The sequence below is a fragment of the Pholis gunnellus genome (assembly GCF_910591455.1).
Source record: "Pholis gunnellus genome assembly, chromosome: 6".
NCBI lineage: Eukaryota > Metazoa > Chordata > Actinopteri > Perciformes > Pholidae > Pholis > Pholis gunnellus.
In genome coordinates this window covers 1062213-1085580 of record NC_136532.1, presented here as the reverse complement: position 1 = coordinate 1085580, position 23368 = coordinate 1062213, and the positions used below count along the sequence as shown (strand labels likewise).

Below are 23368 nucleotides of genomic sequence, written 5' to 3'. Positions count from 1 at the left end.
AGAGTTGCCCTCAGGTCTGTGTTGTCTGTGTATGTTACAATGGCCTTTACGCTCAAAGGAGGCAGGGAGACCAATGGTGCACCTGTGGCCCATTAAGTGTGGACAATGCTAATGGAGAAGAGACAAATACAGTCTCACAGCCCCGTCCTTGAGAATCCCAGCTCTAACCGGACCAAATCCAGAGTAGGTCATCTTTCAATCGAAAGATCGGTGGTTCGATCCCCGCCTCCAGTCCATGTCGATGTGTCCGTGTCAAAGACACTGAACCCCAAGTTGGCTGTACCATCGCTGTATGAATGGGTGATTGTGAATTAGTTTAGTTCTGATGGGCAGGCGGCACCTTGCATGGTATCAGTGTATGAATGCGTGTGAATGACTCGAGAGAGGCGCTGTACAAATGCAAGTCCATTTACCAATACTACTTGGTACTGGATTGTTTGGGTCGAGTACCTAAACCTAGTTACGAGTCAGCCCCGTGTCCACGACGTCATCGAGGGAGATCTTATTTCAGTCCAGATTTGCCTGGGCCATCACGAACCAGGCGGAAATTCTAGATGACTGCATCTTGTATGTAGTAATGACAGACTTTAGAATCTGAAATGAAATGAAATAATATTGACACCCAATTAAATACAGTTTGGGAAATTAAAGATGAAAAAAAGATCACAATAATAAGTTGAGTTTTGATCATTTCTTTTATATATTTCACAAATTGTTGATAACTTTACATATTTCCCACATTTATTTTCTAATGTATTTAATATCAGTGCATTTTATACCAGGGCCTGCACTTGTAAAAATGAAGCTCAACACCTACAAATACACTGAGTGCAGATACATGAATACCCACATGACGGGATGCGGCGGCATTAACGAACAATTCATATAGTCAAAATCAATTCAGCTAAAACACGCATTCCGCCACACACTCAAGAGCACGGGCCATTCAAATATTATTCATATCAGAGGGAACAATATTACCCATCATGAAAACGACACGATAGACAAATTAACACAGTAGTAACTCTCCTATCACTCCCTCCAGGAAATTCACGACTCCATAGTTCTTGTTACTGACGGATTTATTCGTCTGTCAACACCGAGAGGGAAAATGAGTCCACTTGAAAACACATGAATCTTCAAAGTAGATCACTTAAAAACTTAGTTCCTATCACATATAAAACCAAATGAAAATCCATAATCATAAAAACAAGTTGTACAAATAATAATATATAATATAAACAAGCATATTAAATAATGACATAATAATATTTATGGCAGTTAAAGCTACTGCAGCTAACTTACCAGAGCTGCTGTTCACTATTTAAAGACAAAGTCCTCCTTTCTTTGTTAATAAAGAGTTTAATCTCATGGTTGTTCAGTACATCCGTGCGTTTTAGTTCCAGTAAGAAGTCCTTCTCAATTCATGGATGCCAGTGAAGACAGTCGAGCCTCCCCAGTTGTATTTCCTGAATACGTTTTAATGCATTTGAGGGCTGAAAATGTCCGCTCGACAGAGGCAGCAGATATTGGGATTGTCACCGCCCAACATGTCACGCTAACCCACTGACCAATCACATATGGCTAGGCCAGCTAGAAGGCTCTGGCATGTCAAAGAATATGCCCAAAATGTCAAACTAAAGATCTGATTGGTTGAACACTATGACAATCAACAATATCGTTCCCATTCACTTAAATTGCAAAGAGATTCACTTGTGAGTCTGCAGGTCTCGGGCCTCTCTTCTTACTAGAGACACAGAGGTGAAATCTGATTGGATAAAAGCTCTACTTAAAACAAGCTGCACTGGAAGCAGAGCAACTGAGGAAGACAGTAGCTGTGCAATGAGAAAATAAGATAATGGGAAACATATTTTTATAAATTCTAATACATAATTAAATTAAATTTAAACATAAATTATAACATTATAAAATAGCTATAACTTTGTGATTCTTTTTAGGCTAGCAGAGAAGGCCTTCATGGCCCTGACGGCCCACCACTGTTTAATATCGAACACTATTCCATATTGTACATTGTTATGGGGTTGGAATGAATTCTGACTTTCAGGCGCAGAAATGTCTTTTGTTCTAATATGTTAATCAACACCTAACTGAGCCGCTGATGCCGACGTCATCTTCACCAGCTGCACAGAGCAAAATGTTGAAGGGGAGATTTCTCTCCTTGTCTCGTGGAAACATGAAGCACATGCTACAGTCTGTGATCTTTCAAGGTTTCACAGGTTTTCATCTGCCAGTGTGTCGACACGGAAAATATGCTGAGGTCAGTCGGACCTCACAGGGGGGGGGTGTTGATGGGTTGAATGTGTGGAGTGTCTGTGACAATATACCATAGACCACAGGCTCAAATGTGTCTTAAGCTGTTTGTCTGCATGTCCAAGCCCCACTATTACTCTACTAATTGTATTGTATGAACGCTAATCGTGTTTGTCCATTTCTGATATTGCTTGGTGTGCTGCAGTGTGGCTGGTTCAGTGTTGACATTTCCAGCAAGTGATGGTAGACCAGTAATGGCATGGTTAATGCTGCACCCCACTAGCTTTCAGGGAAATTGCAAATGTTCCACTGTAAAAAAAAAAGGTCGGAAAAACAACAGCAGTGTATCTGTTTTAATCTTTTGAAAGCAAAGCCAATGTGTCTTTGACAGTGACTGTGTGTGTTCTCTATGTTTGATTTGGGATCTCCCAAAGTCCAAAGACATGCAGGTTAATTGATGACTCTAAATTCCCCTATAGTGAGAGTGAATGAATGGGATAAGTGGTTGCACATAATGGATGGATGGATGTGTGTATTCTAGCACTCCAAAACTTTTTGAGTGTATCCGTCTCAGGTCAGTCAAGTTTAAAAATAATAAAACTGAAAAAATCGAGAAGACATGTTTTATTATTACCAATATATTTTCCTTACGTACATCAACTCATCATTTTATGTCTACGTTTTACAAACCGTGAAATAAACAATCATGAACATGAATTGATTTAGAACCCATTTTGTTTGACAGATTTCTTCTGCGTATGTTTTGGTAGCATTTATCTGACCTTGGATTCTGTAATATAAAGTCATTGTTTAGACAGCTTTTCTCTTAGAGCAGGATTTTCAACAGACTATATTAATAAAGGCAGTGAATCTGTTGGATTCTGACATTTATTTATTGCAAAGAAACTTTCTGAGCAGCGCAAGAGTTTTTCTGAGGAAAGAGGCTTTCCTAAACTTCCTTGGCCAAAGAAGTAGTGTGTGCTATCAGTCAGCAGAAGGTTATATTGAGCAGCAAAAGACCCATTTAATCGTTTGAAAAAGATGCTGTAAACTGATGAATAGTGTAAAACGTCCAAACCTTTTATTGTTCTTATGTCGGGTCATTGAAGAAGAGTCTCAGTGGACGACATCATGAGTGGCAGATATTTGATATTTAATAAACAGCCAATATCTACCTGTCGATCAGTCTATAACAGGGGTGTCAAACTCATTGTCGCTCTGGGGCCACATCAGCATCATGGTTGCCCCCAAAGGGCCGGTTGTCGGCGGGGGGGGGGGGGGGGGGGGGTGCTCCTTCGTCTTCGGTGGGGGGGGGGGGGGGGGGCGTATGTGGCAGCTGCTGCTGCCACATACGCTGGTGGAGGTGTGCGCGGCGCGTGCGGATCGGGGAGGAGCTCCGCCGTGCGCGATACAACGGATATTTGTAAATTGTCCGACTTTTACATTTTTTTTTTTTGCTGGCGGATTCGCGGGCCACATAAAATGACGTGGCGGGCCGGATCCGGCCCGCGGGCCGTATGTTTGACACCCCTGGTCTATAAGGAACACTTTCAAATGACATGACGGAAAGCATCCCACTTCGAGAGTAAGAAGGAACAGGATATGTGAGCAGCCCCAACGTGGGGATTTGCTTCTCTCTCTTCTCTCTTCTCTCTTCTCTCTCCCCTCCCCTCTCCTCTCGCTCTTCTCTCTCTCCCGTTGCCCTTTGTGGGAAGTGTAGCAGCCTGTCAATAACTGTCAGAGGCTGTCTCAGTCAATCAGGCCCGTAAGGCTGCTCGGGCCTCTGGTGTAACGGTAGGATCTAACAGAAACAACCTATAACTGACACAGCTCCAGATCTATGCTCTGTAATCACTGGGGAGCCCACCTCTCAAACTGCAGCCTCGCCAGCTGCCTGACAGTGGACACATGTGCCGTGTAATTGCTTTTCATACCATTCAACCTTTTCAAATTGATTACAGGCCACGCAAGAGACTTTACTGAGAAGCATACAGGCTGGGTAGTGGAGTAGGAATTTGCTTGACAATGTCATGCTACAAAACGTGTATGTGAAAACAATGTGGCCGGCTGCTCTTTCACGCATTGAGTCATCGACCACAAAGGGTTGAATTCCCCCCAGGCCTGTGTTTGACACGACAACTAGCAAATGGGAAAAAAAATTGAAAATCTCTTTCTTACTCTTAGAGTTATTTTCTTCTCAATTACTTAGCTGAAGCAGCTGCTCGGCCCTGATGTCTTTGTGCAAAAGTGTGATACTGTACATCCTGTGTATGGCTACCTGTACTCGCTTTGATGATCCTCACTATTTAGGGATTGGCCTGTCTTTATCAATGACACTAGGATGACATTCAATCAAATATATTGATTTAACCATGCAATCGCCTCAGAAAGGCTAAATAACATAAGGCTAATGTCTCAAAATCAAAGAACACATGTATTAATCAAAGCACTCACACAAGAACCTATCACTATCAGAGTGCTACAAATATTTTAAATTCATGAACAATTCTGTCAATTTAGCAAGGGGTGGGGGCGCTATAGAAACAGTTGTTTGTGGGGCTAGATACAGCTGTGTGTCGGGCTAGAAACAACTGTTTGTGGGGCTAGATACAGCTGTGTGTCGGGCTAGAAACAACCGTTTGTGGGGCTAGATACAGCTGTGTGTCGGGCTAGAAACAACTGTTTGTGGGGCTAGATACAGCTGTGTGTCGGGCTAGAAACAACCGTTTGTGGGGCTAGATACAGCTGTGTGTCGGACTAGAAACAACCGTTTGTGGGGCTAGATACAGCTGTGTGTCGGACTAGAAACAACCGTTTGTGGGGCTAGATACAGCTGTGTGTCGGGCTAGAAACAACCGTTTGTGGGGCTAGATACAGCTGTGTGTCGGGCTAGAAACAACTGTTTGTGGGGCTAGATACAGCTGTGTGTCGGGCTAGAAACAACCGTTTGTGGGGCTAGATACAGCTGTGTGTCGGACTAGAAACAACCATTTGTGGGGCTAGATACAGCTGTGTGTCGGGCTAGAAACAACTGTTTGTGGGGCTAGATACAGCTGTGTGTCGGACTAGAAACAACCGTTTGTGGGGCTAGATACAGCTGTGTGTCGGGCTAGAAACAACTGTTTGTGGGGCTAGATACAGCTGTGTGTCGGACTAGAAACAACCGTTTGTGGGGCTAGATACAGCTGTGTGTCGGACTAGAAACAACCGTTTGTGGGGCTAGATACAGCTGTGTGTCGGACTAGAAACAACCGTTTGTGGGGCTAGATTCAGCTGTGTGTCGGACTAGAAACAACCGTTTGTGGGGCTAGATACAGCTGTGTGTCGGACTAGAAACAACCGTTTGTGGGGCTAGATACAGCTGTGTGTCGGACTAGAAACAACCGTTTGTGGGGCTAGAAACAGCAAGCAGGTTAAGACCTCTTGTACCTGACGATGCCCAAAAGGTCTCCGTTCGGTTCCGAGGCTCGGTTCCGAATGTCGTAGAATGGACTTTTCATAAAGAAATAAATAAAATAAATAATAACTTTTTTTTTTTTTAAAGTCTCCCTAACTTAATCATGTAAACCATTTTACACACTGCAAACACCATTATAAACTATTCTACTAACTAACTAAGAAGATCCGCCACAATATCATGCATTTCATGCCACAGCCGGTGAGCCAACAACTCACAAAATGCTTCGAAAACCAGGGCCTTTGCATCTCCCCCGGCATAGCACACAGCTAACAGCATTAGCACTTCACACAGATTTCAGCGATACCGTCCAAACTTCTCTCCTTCAAAGCGTTCAGGAGTTACAGCCAACAAGCCACAGAAAGCACAACTTCAACTCTGCCAAATATTAGAACCGTATCATACTGTGAGTCGGTTTTCAGGGCGAAAACGTTGAAATCCCGAATTATACCGGATGAGAAATGTGTTCGTCTGCTCACTGAGTACATCTGGAACTTAAAATGGCGTTTCTTCGTTCATCTGAGCCAAGATGGAGGTCAACATGCCGGCGGCGAATCATACAGGGGCTTGGGGCTTGGGGCTTGGGGGCTGATCGCGGCACGGTTTTGGAGTTTTAGTGGCTGAAAATTCTGTCAATCACTTCATGGAACATACTGGGGTGTTCGATTTAACCACCCGGTTCTAACGAGTGGTCACATGACAAGATGCGCCCACCACAGGCTTAGCAAGGGCTCCAGACACACAGACAGAGACGAGGAAAATGCATGGAGAGATATGAGAGGTCAAAATGGGTCAAAATGATGCCACAATGATGCCAAACAGCTCTGTTATGATAGATTGTACAATATGAGTGATAAACAAAGTGAAATATAGTGAAATATATAGTTATATAGTACATAAAAGTACAATGGAACAGCTGCAAATCCTGGTTCGAAAATGAGAATTTGGCCTATAACTGGGGTTTGCTTCACTTTATTTACACCAAATCTTTTTGTGAGGCACCTGCACCCTTTGTACTATGAATTGGGAATGTTTTTAGGCTAGCCAGGGCCTCATTTAATAAATTCCAGTGCCTTTTCTTCAGGCAAACCTGGGAATTGTTCCTGTTTGCTGTGTTCAGTCTTCAGCTACTATTAACCAGTAACATATACACAATATTTACTCATCTCATCAAATCTCACAATTCCTAGTGTTATTCAAGAACCAACATTTTTAAAATAGACCTTATAGTTACAGAATTGTAGTCTCTTTTGTATGGGTTACAATTTTCGAGAAGACGCCTAAAAAAAGGCTTAGAGTCCAAGAGGAAACCAAACTAAGAAACCGTGTTCTGGCTATTGATCCGCTCTGTTTCAGTGCTATGGACAGAACCTACACTCCCTCTTTACACAACAAACAGTGCCGTCCGTGGTTCCACAACAACTTTGATGATAATGCATGTGATAGGTAAATGTCAAATTGTATCTCAGCAATCAGTGGGAGTTGCTGATGGTGACCAATATCGTTTGGCAAGTTTTCTTTTTTGTTTCCTTTCCAAAAATGTTAAGTGGAGCTGATATCAATGGGAAGAAAATAAGTTGTTTCATGGGTTCTGAACCTCAGGCTGGGAGAATTCCAACCAAAGTTGCTTACTTTTATACTGGTGGTATAAATTAAACAAATATTTTTTTTGTTGCAATTTCCTTGCAGCCATCTGAGCTGTTCTGACTGCAGTCACATCAGTGCCCGTTCTGTTAATGTGGTGGTTGTGTAATGAAAGTGGTTGTAGTGCTGTCTACTGCAAATATCTTTCTTACCTGGATGAATATGTCCATTCATGCAGTGCCATACACCTGAAAGGAAGCTTGCATTTATTTTGTGACCCTAATGTGTTGTACTGTGTTTTGTTGAACATGTGTTCCTGTTTTCTGTTCTTCTCACAGTGGGATTTGCTGTCTTTCATGCATGGCTTTGAGTGCTCCTTACAGATCATTAGGTCATGGAAGCACACACAAGGCTAGGGAAATTCCCCCATACCCCCCAGAACTCCCATCACACCAGGTTCAGTGTGTGTCAGCTGTTTTATTTTTTATTTGATTGCATGCAAATCTGTTTTTGCCCCAATAATATACTATGTCAACTAATGTGGTCCTACATAGCTACCTGATTTTAGTATATTTTATGTTCACATAGTGCACATTCCTAAGAAAAAGACACAAATACAACTAACGTGACACAATATTGATGGGAACTTTGAGGTAACGGTGCATACACAATGCTGAACAGACCGAAGGTCAATAAGGGCCCAACAGCAAATGTTTTGCTTGGTTGCCCCCTAACAGGTCAATCGGGCCTTGAACACACACACATGTAAATAATATAAACACATCTGGATTTAAGAAGTTGCCCCTTAACAGAAAACACCAGACTCTCCCATCATACAGTCATTCACATCATTCGCTGTTCTATCAGTGTGATTAGTATTATTGTCATTGACATATGTCATTTTGTTTTGGTAGGAGATAAATATTGCAGTCATGAGGAAGGAATACTTCAGCAACAAAATTAGCATTTGTATATCAATTACTCACCCTAATTGTTTTCTGAATCAAAAAACGGAGAAAAGTGAACTGAAGTAAATGGGATCTGCATTTAACAACACCAAAACTATATTGAAATGTTTGTTTACAAACTCTCACATAACTCGTGCAGTATATTCCATATCTCATTCATCAGTCTAATGCTCACTCTGTGGAGACATATGAGAAAAACAATATCTTCTTGTAACATGTGACATGGGGTGAGTAATTGATACACAAATAGTGATTTTGGGGGGTTAAGTATTCCTTTAAAATGTAAACATAACATGAATGTGTTAAGAAAGATTAAAATATGAAATTAAAACAGACTTCTGAAAATGGCCATTTTGATATACAATTGTCTTTAATCAAATAATATATTCCAATAAAATAATATAATTGATAATGAAATGATATTTCATTATTATGTTTTAATCCTTGGTTTGTTAATATAGTACATTTTTCCTACTTATTTCAGAATGTCTTCTCTATGTATTTACTGTTGAACTTTGAGCATCCTTACTTTACAGCATGCAGGTCCTAGTAAGTGTAGTTAAACAAGTCCCATACATTTAGCTTCAGAATATATTTGTCAATGATAGGTATTGGATTATAAATGATTTGATCTGTTTCATTGTTATCGGTTATGATGGGGACTATACCAGTGGCGTGTCCAGACTTTTCTGAATGGGTTGATTTGATCGACCTTCGCTCGGTTGAATGAATCAGTGATTTTTTGGCATTTCTGCTTAGAAAAATACTTAAATTAGTTAGCAAAACTGCTGCCAACAAATTTTCCGTCAATCAACTTATTGATTAACTGACTGTTGTCTCAGATGTACATCTATGATTTGAGTAAAGACCATCAAATAGCAATACATTCATGAGCATTGTTAGAAAATCTAACTCGTAAGACAAACAATTGAGGAAAAATGGACGTCATGACTTTGATACTGTGAATTTGGTCTTCTTGATTGCTGGTCAGCAAACATGTCTCAAATGTAGCTGTTTCCCATTAGAAATTAGCGAGCAATTTCAAAATCTCACAACTGCATAATATATGATATAACTTTGACTGATAATATATATATATATATCTCAAAGGCAGCTAAAAGCACTTGGATGGATTACTGTTCCTTGTAGCCAAGTATGTTGGTTTTCATACTATACTGGAATAAACCGAAACCAGAAGAAGCTTTTAAAGTAGGAAGTGTATCCTAAAATAGATGGTCTGCTTTGGGAAATGGTTTCACAGCAATGTAAAGTACACACAGCGAAGCATGCAAAACTACTGGTCCCTTGGAGATTTGAATCTGATTTCTGTTAAGAGTTCATGTTGAGGTTAGCGTGAGACAGTGTATTCAGATGGGAGTGTGTGTTTTTGAGTCCCGTCCTTTCAGTGTCTCCAGCACCTATATGCTGGAGTTCACCCAGCGGCCTCTCAGTCCTGCAGAGCCTTTTCCTGCATTTTTTGTTCAGGCAATCTTTCTCCTTTAGTGTCAAGGATTAGTCTGACACCTCCCGACTCTCTGCCTTTCAAATAAGGAGGACTCCTGCTGAAAAGCTGAGAGGGTGCTCACCATGTAAAGCCGGTACTCACACTGCTGACGTTCCTCATCCTTGCCCTTCGTCTATCTCAGCACCTGTAAAAAAAATCCATGAGAAGTCGCCAGTGATCCCCGAGGATGTGAGAGGAAGAATGTGTGGTTTTAAGGACTTTGGCTGTGGAGCGGCTGTGTGAAATAATAATGTCCATCTCAGTCAGGAGGCCCAGCAAGGAAAAGCTTATAGTGCTGTCAGCATGATCTTTCAGGAACCCTTCTCTTCCAGTGTCCATTTCAGAAGAGTTTGCAAAGGATTGAGGATGAGGCAAGCTGTCAAATCAAGTGGCAAGAATGGGTTGTGGTTTTTGAGACACACCATCATAGAACCCTGTCTGACATCATTCACCTTTTTTAAAGGGAACGGTTTGAGAATCACATTCAGTTGTGCTTTTGCCAAGTCCCTTTCCGGTAGTTTTGGAGAAATAAAATGGTAGCAGCTTTCTGTGTAGTCGTTTAACGCTAACACACGCTAACACATTTCATATTACATCATCTTGTTTCTTGTTAAAAAAAAAAAAAAAAAGAAACAGATTTGTAATACTGGTAATACAATATGATAGACTTCAAACTTTGGTCCAGAATATCTCCACAACTTCTGGTCAGATTACGAAGAAATTCAGTATGATCCTCAGAGTCGAAGTTTAAATCAATGACAGGGTATCTCTACTAGACAAGAGCCCCTTTTACATACACATGGCCTGACTCAGTTTGCCCTTCAGTCCTACATGGCGATGTGCATCTCCACGACGACATGGATACCCTGCTTGACTGGACTTGCATTGATGGGTCTTGGGATGGGTCTTGCGTTAATGGGTGATGGGTCGTCTGGTGGCCGTGGGTAACTAGAGCTAAGTCTTCAGCTCTTTATTTTCAACATCATTTCCATTTACACGCATCTCCTACTTTCCTACAGCGCTTGATTAAGTGTAGTGCAATTTATCATTTTTAAAAAGATTGAATCAACCCAGGAAAGGTAGCTGTGATAGTATGACGTGCTCCTAACCATGTCCCTTGTTCATGGACTTATCTGTAATTTTGTAAAAGCTGCACTTTTCTGCAGGGCTTTTCTCCTTTCAATCGCCTCCAGCACTGTATGCAGTTCTGTTCATACATCCATTATTTTAATGCACTCTCTGCTCCACCTCATCTCTTTCTTCTCCTGTCTGCTTGCTCACGCCCACTCAGCACACCGAATGAACATTGTGATGGTGCGTAAGCGCATGCCACCAGTCACGTGTGATGACAGGCAGAGGTCAAACCATCAAGTTTCAGCAGGCAGGGGGGCTGACGGTCTACAGTTCTGAGTAACTGTATCTGCCTCGTGTCGTTTTCCGCTTTGATTTACACATTTCATTTTTAATTTTGTATACTGCTTGTATAATCCTGGCCAATCCGCTGCCCACCGGGAATTCTCCCTGAGCTCCAGTGTTTCATATTAAACGCGATAGTTCTCTTCAGACACAAGCAATATATCAAGATGGCAGCATGCGCTAATAAAAGTGAGTTTGTTCCCAAAATCATCACCGTGGGTAGTGCACACACAAACATGGTGATCTATGGTGTTTACCCACACCAGTCAAATTTCTATCTAGCCTTGTTATCAGTACGAGACCGTGCAGAGGAATGAAGCCGACGCAGAAGTGCCAAAAATTGCAGTAAAGCACATGAGGCTGGCTCCAAAAGCGAGTCTTAATTCTCCGAAAGTTGGGCATAATTGAGGGCATGGGCACTTTGAGAGACAGGTGGGTGCCGTTTCAGGTAGCAAGCTATCTCATCTACTGCGTCACCTTTGCCACCTCAGCTCCATAGACGATCTACCTCTTTGTCCATTTTTGGATTAGCCAAGAGTTACGCTGTGTCGCCAAGATGGCGACATCCAGAGCCACCCACTTTGAGCTTCACAAAGGCTCCACTGAAACTATGGGAGACATCATGGAGACTACGTCCATATTATTAGCAGTCTATGATCAACATGAGAGCAGTCTGGGACAGAAAACTGTTTTGTGTTGAAAGCAGTACAGCTATTTCAAGACTGTGGTTCTGTGAAGTCTTGCCATCTGCACTTTAAAAGGCAGGTTTGCATAGAGATTGGCCGAGCATATTCATGCTACCAAGAACCCCATGACCTCAGAACCAACTTCACAAACTTGTCATTATTGTGCTTGTGGTCCAACACCTTTGTGTTGTGGGTTGTAACAAACAATGCAGCCTCTCGGGTCCACTAGCAGAGCTTGTTTCCCGAGGAATGGTTTTGCAGTCAATATTTCAAAAGTCCACACTGCATGACTGTATACCCCGTCATTAAAATCTAGACTGTCTCAATCCTTCCTTGCATATCCAAACAGGCCATGTAGTGCTCATTGCCCTGGCATGTCTCTAAGAGATTGTTGATATGAATCTGTTTTTGTTCAACATGGTCCCCTGACTCCCAGGCATTGTCAGCCAGCCTGAGCCGACAGTAGTGCCGCCATGTCGTCCGTGTCCCTGTATGCGGAGTGATACCCAGGCCTTTATCAGCTGCAGGTCCAGTGCACTGAGCCAGATGTTAAGTCAGGTGGAAACCTGTGACTGGCAGCAGATAGGGAGGGGGAGCATTTTAGAGGCAGTGTTAAAATTAACCAGCGTAATGAGGAAATAAGTGACTTATTGGCACCACACTCATTTCCTTCATTAAGGCTGATATTTATGAGCATCCATCAAGAGCGGAGCAGCCACCGCTACAGCTCCAGGTTTATGGAGCGTGGATTGTCACCTTGTTCCAATTATCTGCTACCTTTCAATGTGCTGAATGTTTAAACATTCAGAGAAAAGGACATGGCGCATCATTAGTTGTTTTGCAATGTGAAAAAAAATAGAGTAAAAGGAGAGGCTCGTTTGGGCTCGGCAGCGTTGGGTTATTTTTATTCATTAGAGCAGCAATTAGCTGATTAGAGTAAAGATGCTCAGTGGCGAGGAAGGTGTTGGATCGAGGAGAATTACATGCCCCAACCATTAAATATGTTAGTGCTTTAAATTATGTTTAAGCAGTTTCTTTCTGGTTGGACAATTTCAGTTTTATTTGCAGGCTTCCATATAAGTTTGGGAACGCAATACAAGCTGTTTTCTTGATCTGTAGTCAGCACTGGCATTCATGCTCCTGAAATTATCAGTCATAACAGACTAAAGACAAATAAAATGTTTTTGTAAAATAAAGGAGCATCAAATTACATTGTCAAACACATTTTCTCCTGGATTACTGTTGCTGTCCTAGGCTTTTCACAATTACATTTCTATTCAAAGGGTTTGAAACCGAAAAAAAAAAGATTTGAAACCGAAAAAAAAAAGATTTGAATCTGAAAACATAAGAACTCAAATATGTGAAAGTGAAAAACGAAAAAAAAAAATGTATTCAAAATAATTCCAGAACTGAATCAAAATTATATTCAACCCAAAAAAAAATTTCATTCACTTATTTTTATTTTGAATACATTGCTGTATTTTTCAATGTTCAAGACCACAACTTGAACTTTCAGGTTCAGATTTTTTTTTCAAATGAACAAAACTTTTGTCCTGGATTTAGCTCCATAGAAAACCTGCATAGGGAAGAAGTATGGGTGGATTTTGGGGTCAAACAAACAGGCTTCTCATTCATTTGGCCGCTGTTTGCGTCCCATGTGAACCCAGATGTCAACATTGAAATCATTTTAACATTACATCAAACATTTAACGTTCATATGTAACTCAAGTCACCAGACAAACAAACTTATTTCCAGCCAAACCATGATCTTATACTAAACCTTCATCACCTAGTTGTGTTGCCGAACCATAAGTAGTTTAGTTGCCAAAGCCTAACCAAGTACTTTTTTACGTACTTTTGTTTCCTCAACAGTACTTAATAATGTTTGGGCAATAAAACTACTTAGTTGTTTTGTTGCCTAAACCTAGCCAACTAGGTTTTTGTCAAAACCTATCCAAGTAGCTTTGTTGCCTAAACATAACTAAGTAATTTAGTTGTCTAAACATAACCAAGTGGTATTGTCGCCTGTGTCACGGTTTAGGCTTTGCCCCCTTTGTGTCTCTGTGTCTCTGTAGCTCCGCCCCTGGTCTCCTCCCAGCTCCCGCCTGTGTCTCTGTGTCTGTTTCCTGATTTTCCTCATTCACTACACCTGTGCCCAATCACCTGCCCCTGGGTTTTCCCTCTGTCAACCCCTCTTATATAAACTCCCCTGCTTCCCTGTTGTTTTATCGGATCGTTTAGTTGCTTCCCTGTGTGTGCTCCAGGTTTGTTCCCTCCACGTCCCAGGGTTTAGACTTTGCCTTTTTGGAGTTTGCCTGTTGGAACTTTGCTGTTTATTTTCAGTCTGTATTTTTCGTGCTCCCTGTTGGAGTTGTTTTTGGTTCCTGTTTTTGTCCACCTTTGTGCCAGTAAACAACCTTGCCTTCCACCTCGTCTCCAGTGTCTGCGCTTGAGTCTTTGCTCTACCCCTGCACCACACCCCATGACACCCTGAGCCTTACCAAGTAGTTATGTTGCCTCAACCTAACCAAGAATTTTTGTTGCTTTGACAAAATCAAGTTTATTGTTGTCTAAACATTACTGTGTAGTTTTGTTGATGTAAACCTAAATAAATAGTTTGATTGATTGATGAACTTTAACGATTTGTTTAAAACTGCAACTGCAATTCCTTTAAAACATAATTGAAAATAGCTGTTTAGTTGTAGTGCAACATAATTTGTAGAGACACAGTTGCCTTGTAACCCCTCGTCATTAATTGCAAAGTAGCCAAAATGTGAAGAAGTAGAATTATCCAGTGATTTACATTTATACAGAATTTTAAGAAAGTCGGCTTGTCTTGACCCAAAAGTTGTGATCCATTGCTGTCATTCACATAATTCAAATACTCATCCATAGTCACTGGAACATGCTCTTAAAAAAAGTATACATACAGTAGTTAAGAGCTTTACAGCACTCTTCTCCTGTAAATCGCCACTCAGTTAGAACTATGGAGCGCTGTTCATCAAAAATAGCTCTGATGTTAACATGTGGACAACAGATGCAATGCTTTGCTGAGGAGATCAGCGTAGCTAGCTAACCATACGACCTCAGCGTCTGAGTGGTCATTTTAATTAATGACCGACATAACGTGTATCTTGACATTCGCTGGTCAAAAACCTTGTGACTCCATTTGAGCTTGATTTTGGTAAAATGTCACTAAAATAATTACACATGCAAGTATCTGACTATATATATATATATAAAGACACAATACCAACTTTGATGAACCGGTGTTCAATTATTAAAAACAGTAATGGTTTTAGACAGAACCGACTGACAGCCACAACATGCCAGATTATTAACTAATGTAGACTTACGATGGAAAACCTACGAACACAAAACATGTAAATAAAGCATCTTTGGAATTATTGGGTGCCAGCATTTGCCCCTTTTTGGTAGAGGGCAACAACCTTCCCCTGCCGGTTTCTCTACTGAGGGCACAGAGACCAAACTGTTATAAACCCTTTATCCAACTAGTAAGACACAAAGAAGCGGACCCCGGCTAGTATCTGCAATATATTTACTGGATTTTGAATTGGAATCTCACTTCCCGTTTGTGAAAAGTAATCACTGTAACATAATTCACAAAGTTGAATTTAAAATAGTTTTGTTGAAATTGCATTATAGCTAATAGACGCCATTATTCATCCACTCCGCTTTTAAGTACTCCACAGCAAAATTTGAATTCTACTAGTGATCTAATTAGTGAAATAGTCAGATCTTAATATTTTATTATTTGCCACTCATGTAAGAGCCGTCTTGTTTTCTTAAGATAGATAAGATAAGATAATCCTTTATTAGTGCTGCAGTGGGGAAATTTACAGGATCACAGCAGCAAAGTGGACAGTGCACACAAGATACATAGTAAAAAACAAGAGCAGCAGTAATATAAATATTAAGCAGTAAAGAATATCAACTAGGTAAAACAATAATTCACAATAAACTCAGAAAATAAAATAAAAATAAAGAATATTATATATACAGACAGTGTAATTATTGCACAGATTATTAGTGTTTTTTGGTGTTGTGTTGTTAGTGTTGTGTGCTCAGCACAGCTGGTTGTGCAGCCTGACAGCAGCAGGAAGGAAGGACCTGGTACCTCTCCTTAACACACCGGGGGTGAATCAGCTGGTGGCTGAAGGAGCTGCAGAGAGCTGCCAGGGCGTCCCGCATGGGGTGGGAGGTGTTGATTGTTTAGCATCATCCTCCTGTCTCCCACCACCTCCACCGTATCCAGTGGACGCCCCAGCACACTGCTGCCTTCTTTACAAGTTTGTTGAGTCTGTTCCTGTCAGCCGTCGAGATGCTGCCGCCCCAGCAGACCACTCCATAGAAGATGGCTGATGCCACCACGGAGTCAAAGAAGGTCCTCAGGAGAGCTCCCTGCACTCCAAAAGACCTGAGTCTCCTCAGCAGATAGAGTCTGCTCTGACCCTTTTTATAAAGTGCATGTGTGTGATCAGTCCAGTCCAGTTTATTGTTCAAGTGAACACCCAGGTACTTAAAAGATCTCAATGTCCTTTCCCTGGATGTTCACTGGTACCGGAGGAGAGTGTTTACCCTGGCGGAAGTCCACCACCAGCTCTTTGGTTTTACCAGAGTTGGTCTGGAGGCGGTTCTGCTGGCACCATCCTATAAAGTCCTGGTTCAGTTCTCTGTATTCCCTGTCATCACTGGCGGAAATGAGGCCGACGATTGCAGAGTCATCGGAGAACTTTTGCAGGTGGAAGTTAGGAGAGTTGTGTGTGAAGTCTGAGGTATAGATGGTGAAGAGGAATGGAGCTAAAACGGTTCCTTGTGGGGCCCCCGTGCTGCAGGACACCAGGTCAGACTCACACTCCCGTATCCGCACATACTGTGGATGGTTAGTGAGCTAGTCCAGGATCCATGCAGTGAGGTGGTGGTCCACCCCGGTCTGCTCCAGCTTGTCCCTCAGAAGCAAAGGCTGGATGGTGGAGAAATCAAAAAACATGATTCTCACAGTGCTTCCAGCCTTTTCCAGGTGAGAAAGGCATCTGTGTAGCAGGTAGATGACAGCGTCTTCCACCACGATGCCAGATTGGTAGGTGAACTGGAGTGGGTCCAGAGATGAGCTCACGAGGGGGCGGAGATGCCCAAGGACCAGCCTCTCTAGCGTCTTCATCAGGTGGGACATTAACGCCACCGGCCTGAAGCTGTTGAAGTCCTTGGGTCGTGGGGTCTTTGGGACTGGTACCACGCAGGATGTTTTCCACAGCTGTGGTACTCTCCCCAGCTTCAAGCTCAAGTTGAAGACGTGCTCCACTATCCCGCACAGCTGGTCTGCACTGGACCTGAGGAGCCTTGAGCTGATGCTGTCTGGACCCGTGGCCTTTCTCACCTTGATCTTTCTCAGCTCTTTTCTCACCTGGAAAGTTGTAAAGGACAAGTTGGGGGGTGGGGGCAGTGTGCTGTAGGTTGTTGTAGGGGGGGTGGTGCGCTGGTCATGGGGTGTAGTGTATGAGGAGTGTGGGGGGGAGCCGAGTGTTGTAGGGAAGGGGGTGGAGGGGGGGGGGGGGCAATCTACCGGGGATGTAGACAATGGAGGTTGCAGCAGCAGGGAGGACTGGATTAATAATGTGTGCTCAGGAAGAGAAGATTGGCTTCTTCGGAACAAAAACGCCTCCAAAGTTTGCCGGAGTCACAGCAGCACAGAGTGCAGACGTGCAGCAGTGATGGTTCTTTTCAAAATAGCTCTCCCACAGATGTGTGTTGACAAGGCACAGGTCGCACCAGGTTACACAGTTCTTACATTCTTTGAAAATCTGTTAGTTTGCCAAAAGATGAGAATGATAATTACCTGCAAGGTGTCATAATAAACTGTTCCTTGTAAGAACATAAAAAAGGCTATATCTGATCCAGATGATGTATACATTTTACAGCAAAGAGCTGAGATGAAGATGACCTCATGACAGTTAGTGGTAGCTGGCGTGATAGTTTGATATCAACGGACAAAAACTGCCATCACTCTGAAAGCAAAACTCTGTCTCCAGGGCTTTTTAAACACCAAGATATCACGCCACGATTATTTCTCCTCTTTTTAAAAAAATGTCATGTATTACATGAATACGTAATTGGTTGTAAATATATTAAAGACAACAAGGAAGCAGGGTTTGAAAGAAATTAAAAACCTGACAGGAGTCACTTTTTCATCACGTGTGCTGGCCCAAGTTCCTCTGCAGATAGAAATAATGAAACGATTTCATACGCTGTCCCCCTAACCCATCTCCCAGTTGTGTCCCTCTCATCCGCCGTCATACATCAGCACTAAAAGAAAATCGAATCTCCATCTGTTTATAGGACTGTTTTCGACCTGTTGTTCACTGATTGCTGGTGTTGAGCATCCCGTCATGTTTCTCATTACAGTCATATTCTGCATGTTTAGGTTTTTTTCCGATTTGCTCACTTGTCACACACAATTCCATATCATGTACCTGCTTTTACTGCAAAAATAATAATACAGTTTAGGAAATACAGCATTATAATATGCTTATAGCACAATATAGTTATTATTATGAGCACTAATAACTATTCATAATGCTTTATAATAATAATCAGAACACATTATAAAGCATTTTACAGTGACCTATAAGATCAAGTATTAAAGTAATACATTACAATCTTTTTTATACTGCCTTATAAATGATTATATTACAGTCATTTAGTACACACTTTTATCCAAAGCAACATACAATTCAGATTCTATCACACCGCAGCTACGGGAGCAATTTTTGGGGTTAAGTGTCTTGCTCAAGGACACGTCGACATGTGACTAGCGAAGCCGGAGCTGGTATCGAACCTCTGATTGAAGGACGGACCTGTTCTCCACTTAGCCACCGTCGCCTGTTACAACTATTCAAGTTATAATATGACGTGATCTGGAAATGATGAAGTGTTATACAGCACAAAGCAAATCTCACTGCATGTTTAAACATATAATGTAACTTATGATGCTACCTAATGGAGGGTTTTATGAGAATACATCTGCAGCCACCCTGTTAGTGCCTTGCTTTTTTTCCTTTTTCTAGGATGCATTAAACCCAAAGAAAACAGGTTGTGATGGTGCATTGAATAGCTTAAGGATGTGTGTGTGTTGTAGCGATATGATAAAGACATATACATGTCCTGCAGTAGGTAATGTCAGCATAGTATTTCCATTCATTCACCTCCCCGCCTGCTTGTTTTATGTGTGTCCTCTCTTTACACCTGCATCCATTCATTTGCCCATTTAACAAGGACAACATTGATTGAGAGAGGTGGTGAGAGGGCCGATTCGATTTCAGGGGACAGGATTGGATTTGATGGTGGGGCATAATAGCTTTCATGGGATTTTTAAGGCACTGAATAGCTTAGCTGGGGCTGTCTTGATGGGACCGAGGTGTAATTCTAAGAAGGATGCCGGGGATGGCAGGAGCACAAACATCCTGTTACTTATTTACCCAGCCCGCAGAGCTCTCTATGAGGAAGCAAGCACATGTGAGGTCGAGACCTACCTTCAAACTAGAAAATAAAATTCCCTTGTAAATCAAGCTCTCACAATCTGAGATTGGCGTTTCTCAAAACTGCGCTCAGATCTATGAGCTGCCACAACAAACAATAGTCGTGAACTGGCCTCGCCAAACTGAAAAGAGAGGGGCGTGACCTGCTGTGAATTCTTGTTAAAGACACGGTGGCACTGTGGCACGTTGGCGGCAGCACAAAGGCTGTTTATGTGTGGAATAAAATCCAGGCCTTGTGGCAGAGATAAGATGTATTCAAACTCCACTGGCACAATTTGGGTAATCAGTCACTCCTAATTCCTCTCCACTTGGTCCGCTCTGATTTCATTCATCTGTAAATTGCTCTGAGGAGAACAGTTTTGCTACAGTCGGGGGCGAATTGAATTCTCTGTATACTGTTCCTTTCTATAATATGTTAGCTTTTGAATTCAACCATTTTCCACTGAGCGATGGTTCTAAAATTGCAAGCCGTTGCTGTTTCATTGTTGTTTGTAAAACAAAATGGAGTTGAACGTGTTTTTCTCTGCTAAATTGTGTATCTAACTGAAATGAATTTGGCTTGCTATTGTTCATTTCAATATTGTTCTTCTAAAAGAGATGTGGGATGATGGAGTAACCAAGGTGTTGGTTTGCAGGTGCCACGGGGGATGCTCAGCCTGACGCCCTACCCTCGGTGCAGGGCACTTTGCCACACTTCATCCAGGAGCCGGAGGACGCCTACATCGTCAAGAGCAACCCCATTAAGCTGCGGTGTCGAGCCGCGCCCGCCTTACAGATCTTTTTCAAGTGCAACGGGGAATGGGTGCACCAGAATGAGCACTTTTCCCAGGAGTATAAGGACCTCAACACTGGTAAGATAAAGCCGGCCTTCTTCCAGCCAATGCTAACATCTAATATGAAGAAAAGGGTGTGCAGGCATCTGAAGATTTGGTATGATTCTTCATAGAGGGGTCAGAGCTATTTAAAATGAATTACATTTTCCACAAAGTACAGAAACAATACTCGCAAACTGATGCATTCAATGGATTTTCCTTCACTGCCGCTGCAGGTCAGAAATGTTAAGATGACCACCAGAGGATCAAACCATTCTGTTTTGTTGGCAATGTGTTTCTTTCCTCTCAAAAGATGTTAAGACTTTTAAGAAGACTAGTGTATGTAGTTGCAAAAAGTAAAAAAATGTGTATGAAACAAACTCCAGTAAAAAAAAAATCTATGTATTTCTTAATTTATCTATTGAACAAAACAACCACCTTGCTTTTCAAGCAGATCCCTATCTAAACAATAAAAAAGTGTGTGAGATTTTGCAACCCGTACGTAACCCGGTCTCACTCCCAACGCATTACCTACCGAGCTGCGGGAGTAAACCCATCCACATCAGTATTAGTGGGTCAGAGCAACTGACGTGGTTAAAATAACAAGGAAGTCTGCATGGGTTAAACTAACATAGAACTTTCACCCAGTAGACCGCTGTTATTGTCCTTTGTGAAACCAAGTCAAGGTTTTATTACGTAACTTCGGGACAAACGCCAGTTAAGTAACAAGCATAGTTGTTTTAGGTAACAAACATACTTATTTTAACCCAAACCACTATCTTTTTCTCAACCTAACCAAGTACTTTTGTTGCCTCAACCTCACTACTTAGTTTTGCTGTGTAAGTAAACACTAAGCATCTAACGAGAAAAAAGTGACACGGCGTCCCTCACATGTCCAAAACTGACGCTAGAGGGGTATGTCGACCGAATAGTTTGAATCTACGTGACACTGACCAAGAGGCGGTATTTGACGAGTTGGGAATGTGTTGCCAGAAGACGAAATGTCTAAACTTGGTTGGAGTGAATAATAAGAGGGCACAGCGTTCTTATGGGTTTCAGAACTAGTGAAAAACCCTGTTTTAAATTAATTTGATCATTTTATTTATAATTAAACTTTAATTTTATGGAAAAATATTTGCAGTATTGTCTGTATCTAATTTAAATTCCTCACTTGAATCCACAGTGTTTTATTCCTTCTCTAGTGATAAGTTACTTTTAGAACACAGGCATTGTTTTCTCTACTTTCAACTTGAGAAGTTAGGGTTTAAATTCAATACAATACACATTCTCAGAAAAGATATGCAATTTAGTGTCCTTGGAAAGTGCATGAAGGTGACGGGATTTTGTTCTGGATTTGAAAAAAAGATGCAGTCCTCTCACTGAAAACACAGGGAAAGATAATTTAATTTCATCGTGCATTAATGTAGCATTTCACTCTGCAAGTAGATGGTTTCAGGTCCTGACCACAGCTACATATACTGACCTTAAATATCGCAGAGCCAACAAAGGCAAAGTAGCTTCAGTAATCATAGCTGGGTCAAGCAATATGTGCAGTATGTGCTTATTTAAAGCTCCTTGCATTGCTAGACGGAGGGGGATACTGTGCCACATCAGCAAAATTCAGTTAGTTTCACACAAGTCGTCACTCACAAAAATGTATAGTACTAATTTTCTAATGCTTTTCTCTTATGATCACATACTGTGAGTTCCTCCCAGACTGCAGCTAAAAGAAATGGCAGTAAAACTGCCAGTGCATTGCACATATTTTTCTAATTAATATTTCATTTCAGGCTACCTTTGGGGTTCATTTCCAGTGAATAGGTGTTATGGGTCACGCTGCCTTAAAGAGCATACCTTGAAGCATTTCATTAGTGTGGGTGGAGGGTTTCATTAAACTCCGAGAGGGAACACTGAATACCTTTTAGTTTGGCATGATAATAGAAAAGTGGATACTGACACATTTAACTGCAAAATATTGATACTGGTTTGGAAAGTCCACATTGGTCCCAAAGGTTATTTGTCAGTCTTTTTTAAAGCTCCTTAAAACTTGTTGTCTAAGCTTTTGTATTAACTTACTTGGTATTAAAGGGGCATTCCAACAATTATACACATCAAGGGCAGTTTGTTTAGTCTTACACTCATAGAAATAAAGGTGCTAACTAGAACCATATACGAAGAACCCTTTTATATAGTCTAGTGTCACCAGGGTGTCAACCAGGGTGTCACAGTTAGTTTACCTTTCCCATAGAACCTTTTGCACCCTTATCCTGGTATTGCTTTAATATGTGCAACCATTGGACTCATATCCAGCTGCCTTGGACTTTGAAGAGCTCATTAAAGGGCTGGGCTGATGTGGTCAAGCGCAACTTACAACACTCATAATTTGTATTTTTTAGAGCGGGGATATCATGAAACTAGTTCTACTACCACCTTTACTATTTCAGTGGTGCAGTGGATATCAATTCTAACAGGCTAACAGTAAAATAAAGATGAATCCTGCCAAAGACCCACAAAGCAGTCTTGAACTATAATTTCTGAATTTTAAAATGTTTTTATAACAATTGACCACATTGCCCATATATCTTCCTCCACCCCAACATTGATTTTAAATTAAAAAACTACTCAGGGCCCTCTGGCACTATGTCCACAAAGGTTGATCTGGTGCAGCACAATCCAAAACAACCATGGTTCACAATAATAGTTTTGGGGGGATCTGGGAGAACACTCATTCTTTCAACAAGTCTTGAAGAACTCTTTCTTCCAAGAAAGTGTTGTTTGGATGTATAGGGTTCTTAGTGGAAATGTTAGCCTTGCAACGAACCCTTGAAAAACCCTTTAAAAAAAGGGTTCTTTAAAAGCAAATTGTGAGTTGTTCAGGAAGAACCGTTTTGGACTCCTTGTTTCCAAGAGTGGCTTGTGAAGACAGTTTTCTCAGCCCTCCAATCTTTGAATCAAATGAACACAGGACTTTCATCCAGGAAGTAAACGCTGACATCTTGTCATGTGAGTCGTTAGTGACGTAAGCTTTGAGTGTCGCTAATCAGCTGAGTCGCTAGTCACGTGAGTCATCAGTCACTCGGTTGTGACTGTGTTTCAGTCTTTGAACTTTAACCC

At 41.6% G+C, this 23368-nt stretch overlaps 1 protein-coding gene across 1 annotated transcript in view; it reads left to right on the top strand.

Annotated features, from left to right (window-relative positions):
- unc5db (unc-5 netrin receptor Db) overlaps positions 1–23368 on the top strand; it is a gene marked incomplete at its 3' end in the record, with an annotated part of 230712 nt that overhangs the window by 89028 nt on the left and 118316 nt on the right. Inside the window, exon 2 of the mRNA XM_079160869.1 lies at positions 20078–20293. Within this exon, the coding sequence (XP_079016995.1) occupies positions 20078–20293 (216 nt within the window). The remainder of the gene's footprint in view (positions 1–20077; positions 20294–23368) is intronic.